General features: G+C 51.2%; 3 protein-coding genes across 3 annotated transcripts; all 3 read left to right on the top strand.

Annotated features, from left to right (window-relative positions):
- Positions 1-101: 101 nt before the first annotated feature.
- LOC121598977 lies at positions 102-10,356 on the top strand. Its single transcript, XM_041926377.1, has 7 exons — positions 102-167; positions 282-2,796; positions 3,611-6,288; positions 6,372-8,616; positions 9,662-9,784; positions 9,894-9,936; positions 10,043-10,356. Exons 1-7 carry the CDS (start codon positions 102-104, stop codon positions 10,086-10,088), a joined length of 7,716 nt encoding a protein of 2,571 aa, XP_041782311.1. The 3' UTR covers positions 10,089-10,356.
- Positions 10,357-10,649: 293 nt separating this feature from the next.
- On the top strand, positions 10,650-16,877 carry LOC121599418 (zinc finger protein 34-like). The gene is made up of 4 exons (XM_041927212.1): positions 10,650-16,108; positions 16,183-16,299; positions 16,368-16,404; positions 16,473-16,877. Exons 1-4 carry the CDS (start codon positions 14,698-14,700, stop codon positions 16,870-16,872), a joined length of 1,965 nt encoding a protein of 654 aa, XP_041783146.1. The 5' UTR covers positions 10,650-14,697; the 3' UTR covers positions 16,873-16,877.
- A 350-nt stretch (positions 16,878-17,227) lies between these two features.
- LOC121598976 (zinc finger protein Xfin-like) lies at positions 17,228-27,177 on the top strand. The gene is made up of 12 exons (XM_041926376.1): positions 17,228-18,641; positions 18,713-18,829; positions 18,916-18,952; positions 19,019-19,377; positions 20,835-22,229; positions 22,316-22,432; positions 22,502-22,538; positions 22,607-22,934; positions 24,971-26,150; positions 26,215-26,331; positions 26,407-26,443; positions 26,508-27,177. The coding sequence occupies exons 1-12, from the start codon at positions 17,447-17,449 to the stop codon at positions 26,878-26,880; spliced, it is 5,292 nt and encodes a 1,763-aa protein (XP_041782310.1). The 5' UTR covers positions 17,228-17,446; the 3' UTR covers positions 26,881-27,177.
- Positions 27,178-27,418: the final 241 nt, after the last annotated feature.

The following is a 27,418-nucleotide window of genomic DNA, read 5'->3' as shown; positions in this document are numbered from 1 at the left end:
ACCGCGGTTTTCGATCGGTACCCGTCGATTCCGTGCCGTGCGCCAGCAGCCAACCAACCAAAAACCCCAGCACACGGCTCCGGCACGACAACGATGGCATAATGCATCCCGAGGAGCTGAAATCGAAAGCATTCGTACTGGAACCTCAGCAGGACAGCAGTGGCTTTGTCGGTACGGGACAAGTGCCACCGCAGTATCTCAACCACCAGCAGCAGCAACTATTCCAGCAGCAGCAGCAGCAGCAGGCGGTTTTTCAGGAGCAGCAGCACCTTCTGCCACAGTACCACCAACAGCAGCAGCAGCAGCAACAGCAACAGCAGCACTACCATCATCAACAGCAGCAGCAGCAGCAGTATCAACAGCAGCAGCAGCAGCAGCAACAGCAGCAGCAACATTTCACCCGCCAGACTGCCACCTCCTGCATGCAGGACAAGTACAGCTCTGGCAGCACACTACGCGGACAGCTGCCGATGGAATGGGGCGACAGCCTGGCAACGGAGCGCGTCATTGCCGGAGGGGGCGGGACCGTCGTCACCACCGTCGGCTCGCCGATGACGCCCGGGCTCGGCGGGCACCATCACCATCAGGGCGCGGCGGACGTCGGCGTCACGTTCGTCACGCACGGCGGGTACGGCAATGAGGCGGGCCAGCGGCGCATGATAGCGACGGCCGGCGTGGCGCAGTATGCGGCCGGCCGCGTGGTGGACGGGTCGGCGGGCGGCTCCGGCGCCGGGTACTTCCACGATCAGCTGGCCGCCCACGGCCAGTCCGTGGTGGGCACCGCGATGGGCCACTTTGTCGCGGTGGAGGCGACGGGCGGGGGCGCTTACGCAACGGGCGGCATCGGGGGCGGCGGCGGTCGGACGGTCGGCCCGATGGTGGCCAGCCCGAACGCGGCCTCCCCCCCGGGTGTACCCGGCATGGGCGGGGGCAATGCGTACGGCCATGCGGCCGGCACACCGACCCACGTGGCGTCCTACCTGCAGCAGCAGGGGTCGCCCAGCGGCATGCAGCGGCTGAGCGATATGGGCGCGATGCAAACGACCGTCGTGGTGACGGCAAGCTCGCTCGTTGCCCAGCAGCAGCAGCAGCAACAGATGGTACCGGAGCATCGGCGGGCCCAGCAGCAGCAGCAGCTGCCCCAGATGCATTCCGACTTTTCGTCCGGCGCTTCCAGATCGCCGTTCTCGGCGGCCGTCTCGCTGCCGTCGTCCAGCCCGTGCCTGGTCGATGCGACCGCCGTCGGTGGACAGATAGTGGCCTCCTGCTCGAAACCCTCCGAGATGGTGCTGAACAATGAGGCGCTCAAGGTGGCCAACCAGATGCCGGTCATTACCCAGCAGCAGCAGCAGCCGAGGGCAACGCAGATGTACGGCCTGCAAGGGTCGGGACCGATGGAGGTGTCGCTCGAGTCGGAGTTTAGCTTCCCGGGTGTCGACCAAAGCGACAATGTCCAGCAACAGCAACAGCAGCAACAACAATCTCTCTCCCTTACCCTCAGCGGCAACGGTGGCCAAGCGCCCGTCGCCCGACCGGAACCGCCAAACGAACGCATCACACGCTCGTCCACCGCGAACAATCGGGCCGCGGCCCGGCTAGCCGCCAACGACGCTTCCGGCGACGGGGAAGCCGCCCTCGAGGAGGGCCTTCCGTCCGATTCGCTCAACAGCAACGACCTGCACTCGGTGCTGGACGGGAAGCTGCTGGCGGACACGAAGCCAAACATCAACAGCATGCTGTCCCAGGGTGGCGATGGCCAGCCGCAGCAGCAGCAGCAGTTGACCCCGGCGATGGTGCTGCCCCAGTCCGACCAGCCCCGCAAGCGCTCCGTCAAGCACGTGCGCTTTGTCGAGCCGAACGAGGAGAACTCGTACGACGGGATGCGGCAGACGCGCGGCAACGTCGTGTCGCCCCATCCGCTCGGGCTGGGCCAGCGCACCGACGACAACGAGCAGGACGAGGAAGAGGACGACGAGGAGGAGGACGAGGAGGAGGACGAGGAGGGCGGGGAGGAAGAGGAGGAGGAGGAGGACGATATGGATGGGCTGTCGCTGATGCAGAACCTGCCGCCGGTGGAGAGTTTGCTGGTCGAGATGGACGAACCGCTCGAGGAGGAGAACGACGACGAGGAGGTGGAGATGGAGGACGACGACGACAATGGGAGCCGGCGCCGCCTGTCCGGAAGGCGGGGGCGGCGCGGTGGCCACCACCTGTCCGGGCTGCACCGGCCGGGCCGGCCGCCCAAGCACAGCGAGTCGATCGAGCTCGAGCTGGAACCGCTGCTGCCGGAAATCGAGATGAGCGAGGGCGTTGGCGGCGGCCCGGGCGGGGCCAGCGGTGCGGGCGACGAGAAGGGCGACGAGCAGCAGCGGATCCCGCCGGTGGCGCACGTGTGCCGCGTCTGCCTGTGCGACGAGAAGCCGGCCGGCGAGGACGGCGAGGTGCGCCCGATGGAGTCGCTCTACTGCACGGTCGTGCCGGAGTACCAGTCCCGCAGCCTGTACTCGATCCTGGTCGCCGTCTGCCACCCGCTACATCTCGGCAGCAACGCCGGCATGCCGGACCGGATATGCGCCCCGTGCAAGACGAAGCTGCTGGCCGCGTACGAGCTGTACGACATGTGCCTGCGCAACGACGAGATGCTGCGCCGCAAGTACCAGGAGAAGCTGCTGCTCGCGTCCAGTGCGGCCGGCGGCGGGGGCGAGATGCGCCGCATCAAGAAGGAAAAGCTGGACAACAACGGTGTCGATGCGCTCGGGGGGGACCACGACGACGAGGATGACTACTACCGCGGCGGTAAGTGTTTTTTTTTCTTTTTTCTTTTTTTCCGGGTGCGTCCGAAGGGTCGCGTCTCGCCAACGTCGAGGCTGGGAGGAAAGTAATCTGTGTGAAGTATGTTAATTAGATAATTGAGCAGCAATTATCGATCGGGGCCTTTTTTTTCGACGGTTCGCGCTTCACGCTGGCAGCTCGTTTTTTATGGATTGAGGTCACATTCCGGCTCTCTGTGGTCGTGTTTGTTCGGTTGGGGTTTGGTTGTTTCGTTTTCTTTCTTTTTTTCCTTCACACCAAACCGGATGTTTGACTCTGTTTCTTCGACGTGTGGTTTGTGACGTCACGATGCTCTAAATGTTACCGTTTTATTTGAATTTGAACACAAACTGTTAATTAATTTGAAATCAAGCGTGCAGTACTTATTTTCTTCTCCACCCTTAGGGAGAAGGTTTGTTTCACTACTTTTGCATGCCCTTTTTTGCTGCGTGAAGCAAAAAAAAACAAAAGCGTTTGGAATTTAAATGTTGTTTTGAAAACGGAACGCCGAATGCAAATTCAATAAATAGGAAGAAGAAGCAGCAGCAGGGCATAGGAAGAGAAGGAATACATTACCGAACGCGACAAACTGCGCAGACAAATTACAACGTCACGAAGAAATCGTCACAGAACACACAGAACGAGTAGCGTTCGCGTGTTGTAGAAAATGGCGCACGTAAGTGCGATTTTTTGTTTTGTTTTGCTGCACGACAGTACGTCATGTCCCTCCACTCCCTTTTCAAACTGCTGATTTGTTTGTTTGTTTTTTTTCAACCCCAACTTCCGCTTCTACTTTTAGGCATGCCGAAGCGTGGCTCGATGCGCGTGAACGATCACGACGACACATATCTGTACGATCGGCAGTACCCGCTGCATTCGGCCAGCGCCGTCGCGGGCAGAAACTCCACCATCGCGGCCTTGCAGTCCCGCTTCCAGCACCAGCAGCAGCCATCGCACGGAAGATGGGGCAAATATCAGCGCCACCAGTCGCAGCTGCACCAGGTGGCGAACGGGCCGGAAGCGCTGCGCCAGCTGCACGACGGCCGGATGAAGCAGTCCGCCGCGGGCGGCGCCGCCCGGTCGGCCGCCAACTACGACTACAACGCATTCCACCGCGTGCTGCCGAACGGTAGCCACCAGTGCACCAAGTGTATGCGCGAGTTCAAGTACCACAGCTACTACAAGAACCACTACATCAGCCAGCACGATCCGAGCAAGCCGTTCAAGTGCCGCAAGTGCCACTACACCTTCCTGACCGAGCGGTGGCTGATCGTGCACATGCGCACGCACATTGCGGCGGGCGATCTGATGCCGTTGGCCGGGGGGCCGGCGGCGGCGACGACCCAGGGCGCGGCCGATGCCGGTGCGGTCGATTCGTTCGACTCGTCGCTGGACGGTAGCGTGGAGCGGAGGAAGGGGGCGCGCGGCTTCGACTGCTACTACTGCGACATGACGTTCCCGGCGATCGCGCTGCAGAAGCGCCACATGCTGTCGGTTCACGCGGACAAGCATCGCGGGCTGGAGTGCCCGATCTGTCAGTGCCGGTTCGCGAACCAGTCCAGCTTCCTGATCCACCTGAAGGAGCACAAGGAGCAGAAGCGATTGCGCAACAGCAGCGGCGGCAAGCAGGAGGAGACCGGCAGCAAGGGAGAGGACGCGACGGTCAGCAGTGCGGCGGTGAAGCGCGAGTACGGCTGCTCCGTCTGTGCGGTGACCTTTGCGCGCGAGGTGCTGCTGAACGAGCACCTGCACGAGCAGCATCCGGACGCGTTTTTGGCGCAAAACAGCGACCTGGCGTACATGTGTGGCGTTTGTTTGGCCGAGTTTAGCGACCGGGCCGCCCTGGAGGGCCACACGAGCAGCACGCACACGGAGGCGGAGCTGGCGGAGGCGGCGGCAGCAGCGGCAAAGGAAAAGGTGCAGCCGCCGGCGGCCGAAAGCGAGAGCACCGGCTCGCAGCAGAACGATGTTAAGAAGGAGGGAGAGCAGGAAGGGGAGGAAGAGGAGGAAGAGGAGGAGGAAGCGGATGATGAGCAAAACGAGCAAAACAATGCCGATGATGGTGTGAAGCAACAGCAGCAGCAGCAGCAGCAGGAGGAAGTGGCGGGCGAGGAGGAAACCAAAGGAGCGGAAAAGCCACCGGAGGGCTGCTCGCTGGTGTACAAGTGCAAGCTGTGCCAGTCGCGCTTCGTGACGAAACAGTCGCTGGCCACGCATCTGGAGACGCACGTGGCGGCGATGAAGCGCGCCGCCGGCAAGCGGCCGTACAGTGAAACGGGCGACGGCGAGGGCGCTGATGGTGCAGAGGGTGGTGGCGGTGCCGACGAGGACGACTACAGTGGCGAGGACGACGACGAGGAGGACGAGTACGGTGGGGCAAACGCGGGCGGAGAGAAGCGCCCCAAACGCGCCAAGCCGCAGGCGGCCGAGGAGGACGACGACACGACGACGGAGGAGATGCCGATCGATCCGGACGAGATCTCGTTCAACCCGGACACGGGCGAGCAGATGTTCACGTGCCAGGTGTGCGGCAAGGTGATCAACACGGTGTCGCAGTTCCGCCGGCACAAGCGCGTCCACTCGCCCAAGGGCCGGCCGTTCGAGTGCCACATCTGCTTCTACCGGTTTGCGATGAAGTACAGCTACACGGCGCACATGCTGCGGCACGAGCTGGGCTGCAATCCGACCCAGCCGACCACGTACCGCTGCACCAAGTGCTCGGAAACGTTCACGCGCCGCAAGCTGCTCAGTCAGCACATGGCCGCCATGCACGGGCGCTGGTCGGACGGGGGCAGTCCGATGTACGGGTCGCCGGGCCAGCCCGGGTCGACCAGCGGCCGCGGCACGCACACCTGCCCGATCTGCTCGGAGTCGTTCACGCGCGAGAGCGTGCTGAACGGGCACATGAAGACGCACAACCTGGAGGCGGCGCAGCTGCAACACTCTGAGGTATGCTACCTTTGCCGCGTCTGCAGCAACGAGTACGAGTCGCGCGAACTGTACGAGGCGCACGCGGCCGAAGCCCACCCGGGCATGAAGATGGAGATGGTGGAGGCGGGCGTGTCGGCGGACGTGCTGCAGAAGCTGGGCAATGTGCTGGATGCGGCTGCGGCTGCAGCTACTGCCCCACAGGACGGCGACGGCAACGCTGCGGTCAAGACCGAAGAGAAGCGTGACAATGGCGCCGAGGGCGAGGAGGAGGAGCGTGTCGGGGCTGGCGGGGACGGCGGGGACGGCGGGGAGGAGGAGAACGGGGAGCAGAAGAGTGTGGCTAGCGCGGCCGTCGGGGGCTTTACGCTCATCTTCAAGTGCAAGCTGTGCTCGGGCCGCTTCCTCAAGAAGAAAACGCTCGACTGGCATCTGCAGACGCACCGGTCGATCGCGAAACAGGGCGACGGTGTGGCGATACTGCCCGATCTGGGACCGGACGCGATCGGCGACCAGCCCAAGATGAGCAAGTGTACGGTGTGCGGACAGGTAGGCATAACTTGGCGGTGGTGCTCCATCGGGGAGGAAATGGGACACGATTTGATGATTTTCCTTTTGCCTGTGCTTTGCAGATCTTCGACAATGAGCTGCTCTTCCACGAGCATATGCGCACCCATCAGCGCGGTCCGCGGCCGGGTGTCCACCTGGGGTACGGAGGGATGGCGCAGCAGCCGCCAACGAGGCGCCGGCGAACCGGCGGCCGCAGCCTGATCCAGTGCGATCTGTGCAAAAAGACGTTCATGTACCGCAGCCAGCTGCACCAGCACACGATGCTGCACCATCAGCCCGGCAAGCCGTACGAGTGCAAGATCTGCCACTACAGCTTCGTGCACAAGCTGAACCTGAAGCGCCACGAGCTGACGCATCTGCGCGAACCGCCCCGCCAGCTGCTCGACCAGCAGCAGCAGCAGCAGGACGCGGATCAAGACGATCAGCTGGACAACTCGCACCTGCTGCAGCCGCTCGTGCTGATGGCCGGCGGCACAGAAGAGGAAGCGACGAACGGTCGGGGACGTGGTGGTGGTGCCGCCGGAACCGCTCCAGACGATGGTGGCGACGGCGATCAGTCCGGCTCGGCATTGGATGGCTCGAGCGCGGCCGACGACGGTACGACGGGCAGCAGCGGGCGGTCCTGGACGGCGAAGAAGTTCAAGTGCGTCGTGTGCGCGCTGGTGTTTAACCGGCAGAACGAGCTGGTGGTGCATCTGCAGACCCACATCGAGCGCATCAACGAGGTGAAGAACCGTACGGCGGCGGCGGTCGCTTCGGCGGCGGACGCCGGCATCGCTCCGACCGATCGGCAGTGCAAGCTGTGCCACAAGGTGTTCAAGTTCAGCTGCCAGCTGAAGCAGCACCATCTGCTGCATCACGCGCGGGAGAAACCGTTCGAGTGTCGCACCTGCCACTATCGGTTCGAGTTCAAGGGCCACCTGGTGCGGCACCGGGCCAACCACCATCCGAACGAGGCGAAGGAGGATCAGGACTTTCCGAGCCCGTACCTTACGTCCACTCCGCTGCGGGGTGCGCGCGGCGGCGGCTATGGAGGGGAGGCCAGCAGCAGCAGCCAGGGCAGCGGCAGCGTGCCAAAGTACGGCGGCATGGTGACGGACGACGTGATTATCGCGCCGACCACGTCCTCGCCCCGGTCGGAGAGTGGGTCGGCCCACCAGTGCCCGATGTGCTCGCTCAAGTTCATCAAGGCGCGCTCGCTGGCCATGCACATGCGGATACATCTCGGTGGGCGGAAGCTGCGCCGCGTCATACCGGCCTCGACGGCGGCCCCGTCGCCGCCGGGCGAGGCCCAGCCCGGCACGCCGACGACGGGGGCGGACAAGCTGGTGTGTCGGTTCTGCGCCGGCACGTTCCCGACGGCGCACGAGCTGAAGACGCACATGATGACGCACATCGGCAGCGAGGCGATGGATCTGGAGGTGCCGTTCGGTATCAGCGCGTTCAATCTGCTGCACGAGAACATGTTTAACGATTCGATGGGCGGCGAGGGTGGCTCGTCGACAGGGGCGCTCGGCGGCGAAGATCACAGCAGTATGGGCGGAGAGGGTGGCAGCAACAGCCGGGCGGAGGGTGGCAGCACGGACGGCGACTATCAGCAGGACGATGGCGAGGACGGTAGCGGCGGTGATCCACTGTTCGACGGCTCGAATCTGGAGCTCGTGCTGGAGGATAACATTCTCGATAAAGATTTTGGCATGCGATATCAGCAGCAACAACAGCAGCAGCAACAGCAACAGCAAAAGCGCCGCTCTGGCAAGTCGGGTCAGAACAATGGTGACGGTGGCGATGATGCCGGCGAAGAGGAGGAAGACGATGACGAGGAAAACGAGGACGACGTGACGGACACGAACGATGGAGACGGTGGCGCCGGCGAGGACGACGAGGAAGAGGACGAGGGCGAACAGTCGTCCGCGTCGACGATGGCCAGCTTCCAGCGGCACATGAACCTGATGGCGACGCACCGGTCGCGGCTCGCGGCCACGGCCGCCCTATCCGCCCGGTTGCAGGCGACCCCCTCCGCCTCCTCCTCGTCACAGTCGTCCTCGTCGGCGAAGGGCAAGATTGTGTGCGAGCTGTGCAAGAAGGAGTTCCTCTACCCGTGCAATCTCAACCAGCACAAGCAGCTGCACCATTCGAAGGAGAAGCCGCACGAGTGCCGCATCTGCCACTATCGCTTCGAGTACGTCGGCCACCTGCAGCGGCACATCCGGCAGCAGCACGAAAAGATGGCGGAGGAGTTGCTGGCGCCGGCGGAACCGCAAACGTTCGATTGCAACTTTTGCGGCGAATCGTTCGACTCGAAGCGTAAGTGTGGTGTACAGAGCTTTTTGACATCGGTTTTTTTCCTTTTTATGTAATCAGAGCTGCAAAATGTCACTGTCAATGACATACAAAAATCTGACTGGAACAAAATCCATGTCAGCGTGACGTACTGGATTGTGATAATCAATGGTGATACTCAAAACGATTGGTTTCACCAATGCATGCTTCGTGACATTTTTGCGATCAACGCTTGATCAGTCACTATGTCATGATTTTTTTACTGTGATCAATTCTGCAAAATGTCACTGATATAGGCATGACGAATTTCGGTTGAAACAAAATCGTGTCAGCGTCACGAGCTGTACTGTGATGATCAGAGGTGAGACTCAGCAACAGTTGTTGCGATCATCACATGCTTGGTGACATTGTGTGCAACCAACTCTTGGTCAGTCACTTGGTCGCGATATGTTGTGTCGGTGATCATCACGATAGTCATGGGAGATATGCGGTGCATGTGACTGGTTCCAAGAAACAAAATGAGCATATTTTCTAGCGCTGTTTGACCCGACAGACAATCAAAGCAGACAGAGCGAGAACGCATGCTCATTTTTTCTCTTGGGACCAGACGCCAAAAATGTCATGACCAAGCGAGCGATCAAGAGAGCTAAACAAAATGTCACCCAGCATGTGATAGATCCACCAACTGTTTGAATTTCGTCTATGATCATCTCAGTGGTGCATGTGAGCTGATTTAAACTTCGTTTCTATCATAAGTGTTGGTGACTGAAACAGTGGCATTAGGCAGCACTGTTCACAGGCAGAAAAATCATTATTATGCTTGCGCCGGCATTAAGCTCAACTTGTCAGTCAGAGTATCGCGTTGAACTCAAGAATTCGCATGTCACGTTCGGCATGTCATGACGCACTTTCATTGAGTATCAGCAATGAGCATCAAACTACCACGGATATGTTCATTGTTTTCGTTGGTGAACATCACGCGATACTCATGACATTTTGCAGCACTGTTTGTAATTATTGTTTTATGTGATTTGTATCATTTTCTTTTCTTTTTTGTCCTTTCTAACAGCTCTACTAACGGCACACGTGCACACGTTGCACCGAGGCGAGAAGCCGTTCCAGTGTGACAAGTGTCCGGCTACGTTTAGCTATAAGAAATCTTACGAAACTCACCGAGAGGAACATTACTTGAGTAAGTGTTGAAGCAACTGTGCGTGTGTGTGTGGTTGTGTGTATTGGTGCATTTGCAAATGTGATCTTAATGGGTGTTCCTTATCTTGTGTCTTTGTGTCCTTATCTAGAAGCCAGTAATGGAGCCTTCAAGTGCAGCTTCTGCAAGAAAACGTAAGTAGCATCCCACGAACGAGGGAAAAGGAAAGGGCGATAGAGGTGTAAACATGACCTAAAATAACGCGTTTCTTTTTTTATTTCTTGCTTTCATCCCCCACAGTTTCAACAGCGCACAAAAAGTAGACAACCATGTTTGCATTCAATAGTGAAACCGGAATATAGAACACCACTCTACAAAGTAATATAATATATACTGAAGCAATGCTAACAATTTACGCTAAACAAAAAAACAAACAAACACAAACCGCCGACCGTTTGGTGGGGGATAGCGGAAGAACGAGCGGTGGTGGCTAAAACAATACAAATTATAGCAGCTATAATGTATCTTTTTACAACACACACACACACACACACACACACACACATACTCAACACATATGCGCCGAAGCTCGTGTAATTTTAGTCGATAGGGAAGAAAAGTGAAACAAAAAAGATAAGTATTGTATAAGCAAAATCAAGATAGAAATTATATACATATACATATATACATATACATATATATATATAAATATATATACATATACATATAGTAGAAAAGCAGAGGAAACAAACAAAACATACAGTAATAACATTTGCAGGAATATAAATCGCCTATAAACTGTCATATGGGAAGCGAGACACACCGTGTAGAGGAGAGCGAGCGAGAGAGAGAGACAGAGAACATGTAGTTTGTAAGGGAAACAAATCAAAACAACAGACATAAAGAAAAAAGAACATGTACGTATATCAAGCAACAAAACAAAACACTCAGATGTAGAAAAGAAAAAAAAACGAAACGAAAACAACAATGAAGCAAGAAAGCGTGCGTAAATAGAACGAGGCCCAGTAAGCAAGAAGAAAAAAGGAAGGAGAAAAAAAAAGAAATTTGAAAAAAAAAATGACAAAGCAACACAAAAAAACGGCAAAATTGCAACAGCAAACAAACAAGGCAAAGTAGTAGTTCAAATTGGATAAGCATATTCCTACTTATAGTTGTATTGTTATGCATGAAATTGTAAAGAGACAGAGAGAGAAAGGTAGAAAGAGGAATAGTGCATTCTTACACCTGCTCTTTGGAAACATTGGTTTAGGAGAGGGGAGCAGCAACACATCACCGATAGATTTATTCCTGTAACATGGAAGAGTAATTAGTACTGTAAGTGTAAATGCATTGTGCATGTGTGGTGTTTTCATATAGCGCGCAAAAAACACACACACACACGTACACAAAATAAGGGAAAAAGAATGCGTAGAAATGCCGTACAAGCAACAAGCATGCATGATATGTGCAGCCTTGTGGAGGAAGGAAGATGCATTTGTTTCCACGGCAGCAGCAGCAGCAGCAGCAGCATCATCACAGTGTCCGTCTGTTGCGTGCTGATGTTAGCAATGAAGCCAGCGTAGTGTACTAGATTGCGCCACAGGAACGTGGTTTAGGCATGCGCGTTGTTGCTGCTCCTAGTAGCGTATTAGTAGCAAACTGCACGCGTTGTTCTCGTTTTAGTTTTCAACAGCTTTGCAAAGCAACAACAACAACATGATTTGTCTGTCTGACTGAGTTCCGGCAAATCCTTTTCGCCGCGATGGCGCCTCTCGTTAAGGGTTTAATTATTATTATTTTAAACAATTTCTTAGAACCCTCCAAAAGCGTGTACATGAACTGAACAAGAGAGAGACAGAGAAAGAGAGAGCAGTGGAAGTTTTATGAATTAGTTTTACTTTATCATATCATATCAATCTTTTTTTTTTGCCGCATTCACTGCCCGGCGGGTCTCGCCCATCGGTCCCCGGTGTCTGCCGGTGTGAGTGGAAACCTATTTTATGCTTATTTTATTACAAGTTTTATGCTAACTTATACAAAACTGTGTAGGATTAGTTGTGTATGGTTTGAGCAGCATCTTTATCATTATTGCACCCCATACTGTAGATGAAGCAAAAAAAAAAAAACTCGCGAACCCCCAACACACGGTGTTTTATACTAGTTACTCAGTGGTAGTACTTTCTTCCGATGTTTGCGCCTTCCCCTCCCCCCGAACCGCCAATCATTATCACGCCACGTGGCATTCACGTGCTATTGGAAAGTATTTTCGGCTACCAATTACTACTATACCATGTTTTTTTGTTTATTTAATTGTATCACGCCAGGTTTAGTCTTATCCGATTTTTTTTAAATATGTTGCCCCGCCTTCCTTCATGCGCGTTCTTCGCGACAACCGCTTCCTAAAATAAAAGCGACGGCCAACACTGAGACACGTTGCAGGTGCAATTAGCTTACGTTTATTGTTTTTTTTTACGCACTTTGCTCCGAATCGATGGTGGTGTGAATGCAAAAGCAAGCAAACTAACGATGATGATGATGATGATGATGCAAAGGGAAAGGATTATTCTATAGTATGCGTAATAGAGTAGAGAGAGCGAGAGAAAGCTAGAGCAAGTAAATGATGAATGATGATTATGACACATCCTCCTAGAGCAGCCCGCCCATATGTAATGATTGTGAAGAAAAGTAAAACAAAACAAAACAAAAAACAAAGGTCCGTATGGATCCGTTTTTGCCGCTTTGTAATAACTCGAAACAAAACTTAGTTTATCCGTTAAAGCAAACAAAAATACCACACATGTAAGAAGCATACATGCAAATACAAGCAAACCGAATGTAACAGTCGAATTAGTGCAACTAGTAAAACAAACCCCCATTACATCTATCTACAATCAGATCAAATCACAATGCAAACACAAACACACTCACACCTGCACTACTGCAAACACTGCTGCAGGCGTGGAGAAAATTTCATAAGCATCATTAATTTATTATTATATTTATTATTGTACTTGTAATAAGATATTTAACCGATACCCCTCACCCACCCCACATATGGCGCAAAAATACACACTAGAGGGGGGAAACAAGAGATAAAAGGCAAGCGAAGGAAAGCGCACGTAACGCAAAAAAAAAAACGCACGGCAGTGTTAACAATTGTGGCGTCTCAGCACATTGGGGCAAAGAAGGGACTCACTCTGCGAGCGTCATAGAGAAAAGAGGGAGAGAGAAACAACAAACAGTGAACACACAACTAAATGATCCAAAACGGTTAGAACAAAATAGGAATGTAAAGAAAAATGATAGAATGGCAAAGTTGGAATGGGAAATTAAAGTAAAATAAATATAAGATTTAGAGATTTAATTATTCGCGTTTGCGGTGTTTTTTTTTTTTTTGTATTGACATTGTTTCTACATGTATGGCCATGACCGGGCAGATTCGCGATTCAGTTCTTGACCGAAGGAAGATCCAGAAACTTGTTCTCGAATTGCAAAAAAGTCCAGTATCAGTTCTAGCAATGGTTTCGTTTGAGGATCCATTTTAGAATCTGTATGGGGACTGATACACTTGAGACACGTTCCCTACACAGAACAACTTTTTTCATACAAAACGGGCAAAATTTGGTTGGAATAGTTTTGAGAGGCTTTGGCTCCTGTGGAGTTCTTTCGCCTCAAGGTAAAATTTAGTTCCTGCTCCCACCTTGTGATGCAGAACAGGCACAAGGTAATTCAGCTGGGAGTCACTCACTTTTGATGAGTGCCCCTATCATTTTCAGTGAGAGCAAAAGACGTAGATTTTCATATCGATTTGCTCTCTCCCTTCTGCTAATGAAGGTATAGGAAACGTATGAGATAACGATTATGTTCCAGAAATGATATCAACTCCAGGATTAGTATGGATAGTAGTGACAGGGTTAGTTCCAGGGCAGATTAGGACCGATATTAATTCGGGAACAGTTTCAGGACCAATATGGGTTCAGGATCACTCCCAAAACCGGTATGGGTTTAGAATTAGTTTCACTTCCTGTAATGGATCAGCATTAGTCTCTTTGGATGTGCCCTATGTATTGCAGGGGCACTTAGCAATTCAGTTAAAAAAAACCTTTTCCAAAATTCACAATTCATTACATTACACATCCAAGTTTTTTTGCGTTGCCCTGTAACCAGGTCAAATCAACTAGTGAAAATAAAACTTGCTGGTAAAGGTAGAAACAAAATTTAAACTGATTACATCTTGGGCCCACACTTCGGTGCTACATTTAAGTCCTGGATCTCAGAACTGATGAACCGTGAACTATCCCAACCCGGGAACTGATTCCAAAGCGAACCCGTCGTTGAAAGGCATTCCGAATCAATCCGAATCCTGAATCAAATCTGAATCTAATGTTGAAATTGATCACGAATCTATCTTAGTCTAGCACCTGAGGGCCGAAGGAACTAGATCTGAAACAGAACTTAAGCTTCATGAGTCAATAACTTACCATTACAAGCGAATTTTAAAGAGAAAGATATCTAATATGTAAATTTTTAGTCGCAATCATTAAAAATGCTATGGTGGAATTCCGTTTGTCCGGGTGTTTGTTAATCCGGGGCACGAAATGACAGCTCATGTTTATCGTAACTCGGAGTATGATGTAATTTTATCACGAACAAAAACACAAAAATTCTTCATACCCAATTCTTGCATAATCCTATCGTAAACATTAAAGATAAACTCATAACGCGTTCATAATTACTTTATTTCCGATGCTCTTTATGCTCACACTTTCTGCTTCGGGTTTGACAGCCCTGCAACCCTATATGTACCTTGGCAACAGCTTGTTACCGCGATGACGTTTGTTTATGGACCGACGACAAACAAGTGGACGAGTTTGCTACCATCGGCTCGTAAACAACAACAGCGATAAACAAAATTTTAGTGTAAATTGTAAAGAAATTGTTCCCAACCGCCCGCGATGGACATGAAGGATGAAGAATATCCTTCCTCAGCGGCGTTCGAGCCGGAGTGGTGCCGGATCTGCGTGTCCGAGCCGGAGGCGATACACGGCATGGACGAGATGATAGACGCCGACCAATCGGTAAGCCTTAACATGATGCTGGAGGCAATGTTTCCCATGTTTGCCAGTCCGGAAGGGAAAGATTCACCCAACACCCAGCAACACTTGCCAACGAAAGCGTGCGATAGCTGCAAGCACAAGATCATGATCGCGTACGGGCTGTACCTGCTGCTGATAGAGAGCGAAGAGCGGCTGCAGCGCTATCTAGGGGAAGCTGCACGGTCCTGCACGGACGATGAGAAGGCGGAACAATCCTGTGAACCGTACGAGGTGCTGATCGAGTGTAGCTTTGACGATGGCGAGACAGCACTGTCGAGGGAGGAGGAACCACCCGCCTTGCGGCCGTTGGAAGCGTTGGACGGGGAAAGTGGCCCGCGGAAAAGAGGCAGACCACGAACCCGGCCACTGCCACAGACCGCCACCGTGCTCGTAGAGGAGGAAAAGCGACCGAAGCGAATGAGTAAACAAGACCGTATCAACGAGAGCGTCATGGAAGAGGAGCCAATGGTGCTGGAAGAAGATATCGTTCTGCTGGATGAATCCACGGGAGAACAAACCTCCCAACCAGTGGCAAAGAAACGGGGTCGAAAGCCCAAAGTTCGGGTAGAAAGTACCGATCAGCTGGATGAATCCACCACGGAACAAGCAATCGAACCACCGGTGGCAAAGAAACGGGGTCGAAAGCCTAAAGTTCGGGCAGAAAGCATCGATAAGCTGGATGATTCCACGGCGGAACAAAGCGTCGAACCACCGGTGGCAAAGAAACGGGGCCGGAAGCCAAAAATTAAACCCGAACCAGCCGAAGGCGATGAAAGCAGCACGGAGGGCAGGAAGGAACGGAAGCAAAGCGCAACGATCAAGGTGGAAGCGGCCGAATATTTGTCGGATCAGGGTGGCAGTGGCGTTGAGCTAGAGTCTAAGGTGGACGTGTACAACTGTCAGCTGTGCGAGGGGCACACGTACGGGTCGCCCACCGAGCTGACCGACCACCTGAAGGCGGAACATCCGGACCTGATACGCACGTGCGACAAGTGTCCGAAGGTGTTCATGACGGAGGCGGCGTACCAGCATCACCAGTACTGCCATGCGACGCTGCGCTCCTACTTCTGCATGTTCTGCGACAAGGGCTTCCAGACGGAGAATCTGCTGAAAAGCCACACCAAGTCGCACACGGAGATGGCCGAGTTTTTGTGCTCGCTGTGCGGGAAGAAGTTCAACAACAAGAGCAACCTGCGGCAGCATCTGGTGCGCCACACGGGCGTGAAACCGTGGGCCTGTACGCAGTGCCCGAGCCGGTTCTGTACGAAGGGTATGTTTCAGCGGGTGAATCTTGTGTAGCATGATATGTTCTGGACATGTTTTGTTCGTTTTTCTTTGGCGCAGGTGCATTAAACTTACACCAGAGAACACACTCGAAGCTAAGACCGTTCAGTTGCGATATTTGTGGCTCACAGTTCCACACACGATACTCCCTGATCAAGCACCAGCTAATCCATACAGGTAGGCATGAACGAGTGTGATGAGCGTGTGCGTGAATTGTTATTAAAATATAATCTCGTTATTTCCAGGTGAACGTCCGTACAGTTGCGATCTCTGCCCGATGAGGTACGGTTTTGATTTGACATGCTAACGATCGCAGTGCAAAGGACTAAAAATTATTCTCCCTTTTACAGATTCGTCTCGACCTACCACGTGAAACGGCACATGCTTACGCACACCGGTGAAAAGCCGTTCAAATGCACGTACTGTGAGCGCAGCTTCGCGCAAAGCAACGACATGGTGAAGCACATGAAAACGCACGTGGGCGAAAACCCGTACCAGTGCGATCGGTGTGAAGCATCGTTCCGGCTGCTCACCGATCTGCGCAACCACTACAAGGAGACGTGCACGCCGGTCGATAAAGGGGCCGGTTCGTCCGCGGACGAGGGGAAAGCGATACGGTTCACAAGCACAAGCATTCTGAAGATGCGATACGAGAAAGAGATGGGCCAGTACAGCGAGCAGCGGTACGAGGAAAGCGCTGGCCAGCGGAAGGTCATGGCAGAGGCGACCGAGTTTCCTGCAATGGAGTAGGGAGGGAAAAAAGAGTCGCCACCGATAGTTTATAGATGAAGCCAAACTCATGATCCAGTTTCGTTTTCGTCCGGGGCAGTGGGAAAGCTGCAATTATTTTGACAGCTCTTCACAGACCCAAAAAGAGGCATTTTACTAATTGAATCGCGTAACAAATGATTGTATATTTTGAAAAATATAACATAATGTTGTTCCGCATAAATCATCGCCTAGAAATAAGAACACAAATACGTACAATTATTAAATCACTTATTTATACATGCATTTTATACATTTTAATTTCTCTCATTGTAACAAATACGAGATCATATTCGTCCAAAAGAAGCAATTAGTTTCGGAAAACGTTCCATTTGAATGCAGCACACCTTACATGTAATGACCTCGTTCGCTTTAAATGACGTTTCGACGCGTTCGTTTGACAGCGCACAATACAACAAAAAAAAAAAGAAAGAGAAAGACGCCTCGCTTGGGCTGTGTGGGCAAATCGCTAAGCTCATCTCGGGGGTAAACAAACAAGCACTTTGCCCCATTTCGTTTATTCCCTGTTCGCAACTGCAAGTGCAATTGATCCGCGATGGACGTGGACGTGGTATGGCCATCGACCGACGCAACGGCGTGCTGCCGCATCTGCGTGCTGGAGACAGAGGCGGCGGACGCGTGCCGCATGCACGAACCGCTGGAGGAAAATGGTTCCCAGAGCCTGCAGATCGTGCTGGAGAAGCTGTTCCCGGGCGTGTTCAACGAGGAGCAGGTGCAGCACGACTACACTATGAACTGGCCGATGGTGGTGTGCCGGGAGTGCAAGCGCAAGGTGCAGGAAGCGTACGAGCTGTACGAGACTTGTCTCGATAGCCGCGGCCGGCTGCAGAAACGCTCCGCCAAGGAGCAAATGCACGCAGACGAAGCGATCGTACCGGTGGACTGTGTGGTGGACGAGCAGGCGCAAGAGTTCCTGGAGTGCGATCTCATTCCGGAAACGGAGCTCGAGCCGGAGCTGGAACCACTGCCCGCCGCATCGCGCCGACGTACGGCGAAGGCGCGCAAAAGCGAACCCGCACCGAGGGGCTCGCGGACGAAGAAAGCGCACACCGCTCCGACGGAGGTGACGGAAATCAAGAAGGAGCTGGAGGACCAACAGGAGCAACTGCAGGAGGAGCAGCAACCGGAGGTGGAAGTGCTGGAAGAGGAGGAGTTAGAGTTTGCCGAGGAAAGTAACAGCGCAGAGCCGGAATGGAAACCACCGTCGTCCGCCGGCAGGGCCAAGAAAGCGAGAAGCGCACCAAAAGCGAAGCCAGCCGACGAGAAGGTGCCAAAGGAAAGGAAGAAGCGCGAGCGAAAGCCAAAGGTCGAGCCGGGCGCGGAGGGAAAGCTCGAATCCAAAACGGAGCTGTACCGGTGTCAGCTCTGCTCGGGGCCAACGTACGAGACTCCCGGCGAGCTGACGGAGCATCTGAAGGCGGAACATCCGGCCCAGATACGGCCGTGCGACAAGTGCCCGAAGGTGTTCGTCAGCGAGCAAACGTTCCAGCACCACCAGTACTGTCACGCGACCGGCCGGTCCTTCTTCTGCGACTTCTGCGACAAGGGCTTCCAGACGGAGGGGCTGCTGACGAGCCACACCAAGTCGCACACGCGCGGTCCCAAGTTCCTGTGCTCGTACTGCGGCAAGGGGTTCACCACCAAGAGCAGCCTGCAGAAGCATATGACATTCCATACGGACAGCAAATCGTGGCCGTGCCGTCTGTGCCCCTGTCGGTTCAATACGAAAGGTAGGTGCGGGAAGAGTGGAGGTGAAGTGCAGGGGAGCAAGTAATTATTTATTACTGTGTGTTTTTTTCAGCCTGCCTGCACGTGCATATGCGTACGCACACAAAAACGAAGATCTATACCTGCCCGATCTGTGGCTCGCAGTTCAACAAACACTACTCCATGGTGAAGCATCAGATCATTCATACAGGTAACAGGGAAACGGCATAAAGAAAGCGATTGTTCGGTGTTTTTGTTTGCTAACGAGTAGTGTGTGTTTGTCCTCTTTTTTTTTAGGAGAACGCCCATTTGTCTGTGAGCTTTGTCCCATGAGGTAAGAACATATTAATTTCCAACTGCATTTTTAAACTTCTCTAAACGGGCCACTCTCGCTGCATAGGTTTGTCTCGCCGTACCACGTGAAGCGGCACATGCTAACACACACCGGGGAAAAGCCCTACAAATGTACGTACTGTGAGCGCAGCTTCGCGCAGAGCAACGTGCTGGTGAAGCACATGAAAACGCACGTCGGCGACCATCCGTACCAGTGCGATCGGTGTGACGCGTCCTTCCGGCTGCTGAAGGACCTGCGCAACCACTACCAGGAGCACTACGTGGAGAGCGAGAACGGTATCGGGCCGTCGCCGGTCGTGGACGATAAGGATATACGCTTTACCAGCACGGAAATCTTGAAGTTGCGATACCAAAAAGAGATGGGCCAGTACAGCCAAAAGTATGAGGGCAGCGGTGGTGACGATTGAGCAGGGCGGAGCAGCATTGTAGCAGTGTACACGAGTGTGTAATAATGCGGGGGAATTGGGGATATAGCATATACGCAGTCGCGGTACTAGTTTGCGCTTTACGGAGCTTACACTTACACTAACCACATACTTTTAGGAGAATAAATACGATACAACTTGAGCCGGCAGAAATCGCAACTGGAATGAGATATTGAGAAAGGTATGCGTATTGCAAGCAAAAAGTGCAACAGAATCAATTGCAAACTGGAAGAATAGAGCAAGCTAAATTGTATTCTTTATAGGGAGGAGGCGTCTGTAGGTGATTGTTCTAGGTAATGAAACTTTTTTATTTTTTTTTATTATGGTGTAATAGTCTCGTATTAAGTATAGGACTACCTTTACCACCGGTAACTCTAACGCGCCTGTATCGTATGAAATATATATTTTGTAAACAATAAGGATTTGAAACCCTCATAACGGCGAATGTTGTCACGAGGCTCAAAGTTTCTATTAAACAATTGCTTCCATAATGATATCGGGTTATATTTCACAAAAAAAAATAACTAATTGTGGGTAAATTTGATTCAGATTCATGAATCTGAATGTATCCTAGAAATGATTCAATCTGAATCAGAATCTCGGTTATAAAGATTCACGAATCTCAAAAGATTCACGAATGTCGACAGATTCATTAATCTCGAATGATTCATTAATTATAAGTTTCATATATCTCGAAAGATTTGGGAATCTCTAGTGGTTCAGAAATCTCTAAAAATTCATAGATCTTGAACTTCTTATTATGATTCTTCGTGGCGTAACAACCTACGTGGTCATGCCAGCGTATACATACTTTCGAGACTTCTTGGCATGTATGGTATAACACAGTTGGATAGTTTGTTTTGCTACTGGGAGACGGCCCATGCAAGGCTTGAACTTACGACGGGCATGTTATTAAGTCGTGCGAGTTAAACACTGAACCAATGAATTGGATCGAGTAAGTTCATTTTTTTAAATCATACATCTCTAAAGATTCATTAATCCCTAGAAATTAATGAGTCTTAATGAATACATGAATCTTGGAAGATGCATGAATCCTTGGAGATTGTAGAATCTTCAGAGATTCATGAATCCTTAGAGATTTATGAATCTATAGAGAATCATGAATCTTGAGAGATTCACAAATCTTCAGAGAACCATGAATCTTTGGAGATTCGATTCGAGATTCGAATCACTCTTCACTGAAGATTCATATGAATTAACCTCAACGAAAGATTCATTAAACCCAACACTAAATTGAACACAAATAACTGCTAACATGCTCTACACAAAATGTATGATCCAAAGAACAACGGAAATCGGGTTTTTTCGAAATATGTATGAATAAAACAAGATTTATTCAGCTATTCGTCATACCTTAACTCAATCAACCTTGATAGTGTGTTGTTTTGGAAATTGTCTGTGCTGATGACATGTAAACATTGGAATTCTGTGTGTTCGCACGGGAAAGGTGCAATGTACCTAAATTTTTTAGTAAATTAAACCATTCTGCAGGATTTTGTTTTGTAGCAATTTACACAAGTGAATGCCAATCGTCCACTGTGTACCGCACCATGGACGAGGAAAATAATTCAGTCGAGCCATCGCTTCTTCGCTCAACCTTTTGTCGCATCTGTGTCACGCCCTGGAAGGTGAACCACTGCATGCAGGAGCCATGCGATCCGGGCGAATCTTTGAGCTTGCACTGCATGCTGGAAATCCTCTTCCCGACCATCTTCAACGAACATACCGCAAACTGGCCGGCCAAAATCTGCCAAGACTGTGGCGAGAAAGTGTTACAGGCGTACGCTTTGTACGTGCAATGTGGGCAAAGTGCAGAGCAGCTGGAAAGGTTGTGCAACGAGCAGGAGGATGCGACGATGTGCGATGAAGTAATGATTACGGTCAGGGGGGATTGCACGCCCGATGTGTTGGTGGAGGAGGCAGTTGTTATATCTGAGCTGGAGCCGGGAATTGTGGATAGTGCGACGAACTGCAACCCACTGGAAGATAATTCTGGCGACTCGATCGAAGAAGATCAAGTGCCGCATCGCCCAGAAATCGTCATAACGAAGCAAAAGTTGCATGATAAGCGTAAAAATCCTGCTGCAACGAAGAGGAAACACAAACGGAAACAGCCCTCGGAAAGTGATGAGCAAGTTGTTGATGCAACTGAAGCGCCATCACGGACGAGACAGGGGAATCGGAGACAAATGGTCATAACTCAAATGCCTGAAAGTGTCGAGGACAAACTGCCGGAAGAAAAGAGCAAGATAAATGTTGGCAGGCGTTCAAAGGCGCACGAACAAGACAACGCGACTCTACACAACAGCACTGCCTCCCGGTCGGATGACGATACCGAACCAAATTGTAAGCAAAGTATCGGAAAATTGAACGATACGACAGCAGAAGAAGCATCCCCGCGCGAGGAGAAGCTCGAAACGAAAAAAAATCTCTACAAATGTGTGCTGTGCGATGTTCCGGCGTTCACCGGGCCGGACGCACTGACCGACCATCTGAAGGCGGCGCACCCGGACCAGATACGGGTGTGCGAGCAATGTCCGAAAGTGTTTGCGGCGCAGGCCGCCTTCGAGCAGCACCAGTACTGCCATGCGACGGGCCGGTCACACTTTTGTCCGTTCTGCGACAGGGGCTTTCAAACGGCACTGCTGCTCAAGAGCCATATACGCACGCATACGCAACGGTCCGACTATCTGTGCTCGCTGTGCGGCAAGGAGTTTAATGTGAAGAACAACCTGCGCCAGCACATGATAATGCATTCGGGCGAGAGGCCGTGGGCGTGTCCGCTGTGTCCCTGTCGGTTTAGCACGAAAGGTAAGGATCATGCAAAGATTACAGCTTTCTCACGGCGAATTATCTTTACCGTTGTGCTTCTTTTCAATACTTTTTTGCTGTTGTAGGAGGACTAAAGAGTCATCAGAATACACACACGAGAATTAAAGCATTTAGCTGTGACACTTGTGGATCGCAGTTTAATAAACATTACTCGCTAATCAAGCACAAACTGATACACACAGGTAAGGTGGGAGGGATTGTGTTTGGTAAATGGAAAAATAATTTAAAAAATGTCTTTTTTTCCTCCCCAGGCGAACGGCCGTTTGGGTGTGAAATTTGCAAAATGAGGTTTGTGACCGGTCGGCCGAGATTTCCACAAAGAAATGTTAAATTATTTGAACACTATTTATTCACAGATTCACCAACAGTTACATGGTAAAACGGCACATGCGGACCCACACGGGTGAAAAGCCGTACAAGTGTACGTACTGTGAGCGCAGCTTCGCACAGAGCAACGACATGGTGAAGCACATGAAAACGCACGTCGGCAGCAATCCGTACCAGTGCGATCGGTGCGATGCATCGTTCCGCCTCCTGGTGGACCTGCGCAACCACTACAAGGAGCATGTGCAGCCCGGTGAGCCAGGGGCCGGCTCATCCACCGAGGAAGATGCGAAAGTGATACGGTTTACCAGCCAGGACATTCTGCAGCTAAGGTACAAGAAGGAAATGAATCAGCAGCAGTGAAGAAAAGTCGGGCGAATTGAGCGATGAAATGGAAACTGTCGTGGTTCTGTCGACAAAGAGAGAGAGAGAGAAAGAGAGAGAGATTGGCTGATGGAATGGTAGCAGGTTGCATGCTTTGCTGCATGAAAACGGCTTTTCGGATTACCATGAATAGATCTACAAACTTAACTGCCCCCTATTTAAGATAGTTTAAAATGGTAAATTATAGGCGGAAACTGGTTTTTATCATCAGGTATATGATAATGTAATGATAAATAAAATAATGTGGTCGATTAATGTAAAATCGTTGCGTCCATAGGTCATATGCGGTCTCGTGATACAGTCGTTAACTCGAATAACATGCCCGTCATGGGTTCAAGCCTAAAAGCCCGTCCCCCAGTAAAAACGACTGACTGACTATCCGGCTGGGTGGTAATTAATTAAGTCTCGAAAGCCTGTATAGGCCGGCATTTCCTCGTAGGACGTTACGCCCAATAGCAGGAGAAAAAGTCAAGAAGAGATGGTATGATTTGGAGTAGTGGTGCGAGCTCGCAATCGGACCTATCTGATTTCGATTCCGTGTTCGCAATCAATTCCAGAGTCAATTTTGTTGCTGGAATCGATTCCGGAGTTGACTCTGGAGATGATTCCGCCGTCGACTTCAGAATCGGCTCCGGAATCTATTCCTGGATCGAAATCGTCTACGGAATCAAAATTGGCTCCGGAATCGGAATCGACCCAGGAATCGTATTTTGCCACCGAATCAAGATTTACTCTAGAAGTTAGTGGTGGGAGCTCGGAATCGGACCTAACTGATTCCAATTCCGTATTCGCAATTGATGTCAGAGCCGATTCTGATGCTGGAATCGATTCCGCTTCCGGAGTCGATTCCGGAGCCGATTCTGGAGCTATTTCTGGAGCCGATTCTAGAGCAATTACTGATCCAATTTTTCGATTCCGGTGTTGACTGTGGACGCGATTCCGGAATCGCATCTAGAGTCAGCTCCGGAATCTATTCCGGGGTCTAAATCGTCTCCGGAATCAGAATTGGTTCCGGGATTGGAAACGACGTAGGAATCGCGATTTGCCACCAACTCAAGATTTACTATAGAAATGGAACTAGCTCCGGAATGAAAATCAGTCCTTTAATTTAAATAAGCAGTTTCAGAAGCGAACTTAGTCTGGAAATCGCCATAAAAATGGATCGTTTACAAGCAAATTTTGATTCTTTGCAGCTATTAATACATAGCGTCATTGGACCCAAACGCCTGATGAAGGTGCCGAAATCGACCCGTTTTCAAAGCTGATTCTGATTTCGGAGCCAATTGCGATTTCGGAGCCGATTTGAAAACCGAAGCCGATTTGAAAACCGAAGCCGATTCCAGAGTCAATTCCAGCGCCGATTTCGATTCCGAAGCCGATTTCGATTCCGGAGCCGATTCCGATTCCAGATTTGATTCCGATTATGGATCCCATTCCGGAGCCGATTTTGGAAACTAATTCTGGATCCGATTCCGGAAGCTGATTCTGATTTCGGAGCCAATTGCGATTCCGGAGCCGATTTCGAAGCTGAAGCCGATTCCAGAGTCAATTCCAGAGCCGATTTCGATTCCGGAGCCGATTCCGATTTTGGATTTTATTCCCATTCCGGATTTGATTCCAATTATGGATCCGATTCCGATTCCGGAGCCGATTCCGGAAACTGATACCGGATCTACTATCCGGAATCGATTCTATAAAACTTCGAAGCTAGCCGAAATCGATTTGAACGAAAATTTCATTCGCTCCATCAATAATTCGAAGCTCCAACTAACGGTCAATAAACTGAAAAAAATCCGACAGGATAATTGCAAACATGGAATCTGCAGTGCATCGTTCTCGACGGTCAATTTGAAAACAACATATGCAACTGCTGTCATATCTAACCCATCTCAACACCTTGCGCACTCTGCCAACCTTGACAGCGATGGGGAAGATGTCACAACAAGCAGACAATTTGTTTATTTTGTAAATCCACACATCGTCGTCGTCCGCCAGGCCCCGCGCATTGTTAGCTAACAGAAATGGAGGAAGAGTTTTTGATTTTAAACCTAAAACCGACGACCTGCCGTATCTGTGCGACGGTCAGCGTCGAACAGTACTGCATCTACGAAACGATCTACAAGGACGGTACGCTCAGCATGCACGCGATGATGGAAAAGCTGGTTCCCTCTGTGTTCAACCCGGAGCAGATGAAGGTGGACGAGTACATGTGCTGGCCGCGGAAGGTGTGCGAAGACTGCCGGGCCAAGGTGCTGGAAGCGTACGCACTGTACGAGCAGTGCATGCGGAGTGGCGATCTGCTGCGCGAATGCTTGTCGCGCAAACCGGGTGCGCTGGTCATTGAAAACACGTACGACGATGAGCTGAAGCAGGACTATGCGATGGAAACGACGGTGGAGGAGACAGTGTCGGATTTTGTCGATCACGACGAGCCGATCGTGCTAGATCAGAGCACGGAGAGTAGCGCCGGCACTGCCACCGGCCGGCGGGTTAGAAAACAAATCTCGAAAGAGCCCAAATCGGGGAAGAAACTAAAACCGGATTTGGTGGAACCGCGTACCCCATCGCCGGCCGATGACTTTGGCTGTAATTCGGAGGAACAGGACGAAAAACCGCTCAGCAGCTTGGTGGGGAGCGAAAAGGTAGCACGCAAATCACGATCGGCACGAAACGCAAGCGCTAAGCGCAACAGCTCGGCTACCGGGAAAAGTGAGCAGCGGACGCGTGGAAAGAAGGGACCCGGCAGGAAGCCAAAGCAACCAAAGGAGGAAAGTGACAACGATACGGAGGAACCGAAAACGAAGGTTGACCTGTACCGCTGTCTGCTGTGCGATGCACCGACCTACTCCTCGCCCAAGGAGCACACCGACCATCTGCTGAAGGAACATCCGGATCAGATACATTGCTGCAAGCAGTGCCCGAAGGTGTTCATGACCAAGGCGGCCTTCGAGCATCACCAGTACTGTCACGCGACGGGACGATCGTTCTTCTGCATGTTTTGCGACAAAGGCTTTCAGACGGAGCAGCTGCTGAAGAACCACATGCGAACGCATACGCACGGGACCGGGTTCCTGTGCTCGCACTGTGGGCAGGAGTTTAGCAATCGGAGCAATCTGCGCCAGCATCTGATACGGCACACGGGTGAGAAGCCGTGGCAGTGTAATCTGTGTCCGAGTCGTTTCAGTATGAAGAGTAAGTAGACATGGCGTGTTCATTCCTCCAAAAACGGATTCAACAGTTACTACTTCCTTTTCAGGTTACCTGGACAGACATATGCACACCCACACGAAAGCCAAGTTTTTCAGCTGCGACACGTGTGGGTCACAATTTAGTCGACACTATTCGCTGGTGAAGCATCAGCTAATCCACACAGGTACGATTGCTATAGTGCTGTTTGATGCACTGTTACAAACTATGGAATAATGTCTCATTCGATCAATATTTCCAGGAGATCGTCACTTTACCTGTGAGGTTTGCAGTATGCGGTAAGTGTATGATAGTGTCCCCATTTGCTATTGCTGTGCTAAAATTCTTTCCCCTGTATTTTAGATTCACCTCGAGCCACCACGTGAAACGGCACATGCTTACGCACACCGGTGAAAAGCCATTCAAATGCACGTACTGTGAGCGCAGCTTCACGCAAAGCAACGACATGGTGAAGCACATGAAAACGCACGTGGGCGAAAATCCGTACCAGTGCGATCGGTGTGAAGCATCGTTCCGCCTGCTCACCGATCTGCGCAACCACTACAAGGACCACTATCTGCCGGGCGGCAAGGATGCACTGTCCGGTGAGGAGGACAAGGGTACGATACGGTTTACCAGCACGAATATACTGAAACTTCGGTACGAAAAGGAAAGAAACAGTGGCCGGTCGGTCAAGCAGGAGGTACCGGCGGCTGGGCACAATCAAACGATGTAGAGAGGTTTTGGCGAGTAGATCGGTAGGATTAGGAGACATTATGATATATGGTGCCCAGGGAAACGGTGAATTATAAAGTGAAGATCTCTCTATACTTTATTTCATTTTTTTAAAGCCAGAATTGATTTACCACTTTGCGTAGAGAAGCTTCAAAAGAAAAGAAATGTACATTTAAATTACTTTTACGTATGAGAGTTAATGGTGTATGTTAAGATACACAGTGTTGTTGTATTAGGATCACAATTTTTTTATTATTAAAAGACGAAAGATAAGAGTAAAGAATTATTTTCTATTTTTTTCCAAACTATTTCTAGTCCATAATTATTTGTTTAAAGTGTTTTCTTCTAAAGTACTTTGAAGTAAACTACAGTGGAGCGCCGTTTATACTACCTTTTATCCGGCTGTCCGTTTATCCGTTCTGACATTGCGTTCTGAGGAGAATATTTGAAAAAAAAAAAAGGTTATCAGAGTACATTGTCATAACAAAAAAACACTATAATTCATGGCAAATTTCAGGTATTCTCATCGGAAAAACGTG

Source organism: Anopheles merus, chromosome 3L (assembly GCF_017562075.2).
Source record: "Anopheles merus strain MAF chromosome 3L, AmerM5.1, whole genome shotgun sequence".
Taxonomy (NCBI): Eukaryota; Metazoa; Arthropoda; class Insecta; order Diptera; family Culicidae; genus Anopheles; species Anopheles merus.
This window is presented reverse-complemented; position numbering and strand designations above follow the sequence as displayed.

Coding starts and splice junctions, on each gene's coding strand:
- LOC121599418 (XM_041927212.1), top strand. CDS start 14,698: ATGGACATGAAGGATGAAGAATATCCTTCCTCAGCGGCGTTCGAGCCG. Junction 16,109..16,182: donor GAGCCGGTTCTGTACGAAGG/GTATGTTTCAGC, acceptor TCTTTGGCGCAG/GTGCATTAAACTTACACCAG. Junction 16,405..16,472: donor TGCGATCTCTGCCCGATGAG/GTACGGTTTTGA, acceptor TCCCTTTTACAG/ATTCGTCTCGACCTACCACG.
- LOC121598976 (XM_041926376.1), top strand. CDS start 17,447: ATGGACGTGGACGTGGTATGGCCATCGACCGACGCAACGGCGTGCTGC. Junction 26,151..26,214: donor GAGTCGTTTCAGTATGAAGA/GTAAGTAGACAT, acceptor CTTCCTTTTCAG/GTTACCTGGACAGACATATG. Junction 26,444..26,507: donor TGTGAGGTTTGCAGTATGCG/GTAAGTGTATGA, acceptor CCTGTATTTTAG/ATTCACCTCGAGCCACCACG.
- LOC121598977 (XM_041926377.1), top strand. CDS start 102: ATGCATCCCGAGGAGCTGAAATCGAAAGCATTCGTACTGGAACCTCAG. Junction 168..281: donor AGCAGGACAGCAGTGGCTTT/GTCGGTACGGGA, acceptor CTTCTGCCACAG/TACCACCAACAGCAGCAGCA. Junction 9,785..9,893: donor CCGAGAGGAACATTACTTGA/GTAAGTGTTGAA, acceptor GTCCTTATCTAG/AAGCCAGTAATGGAGCCTTC.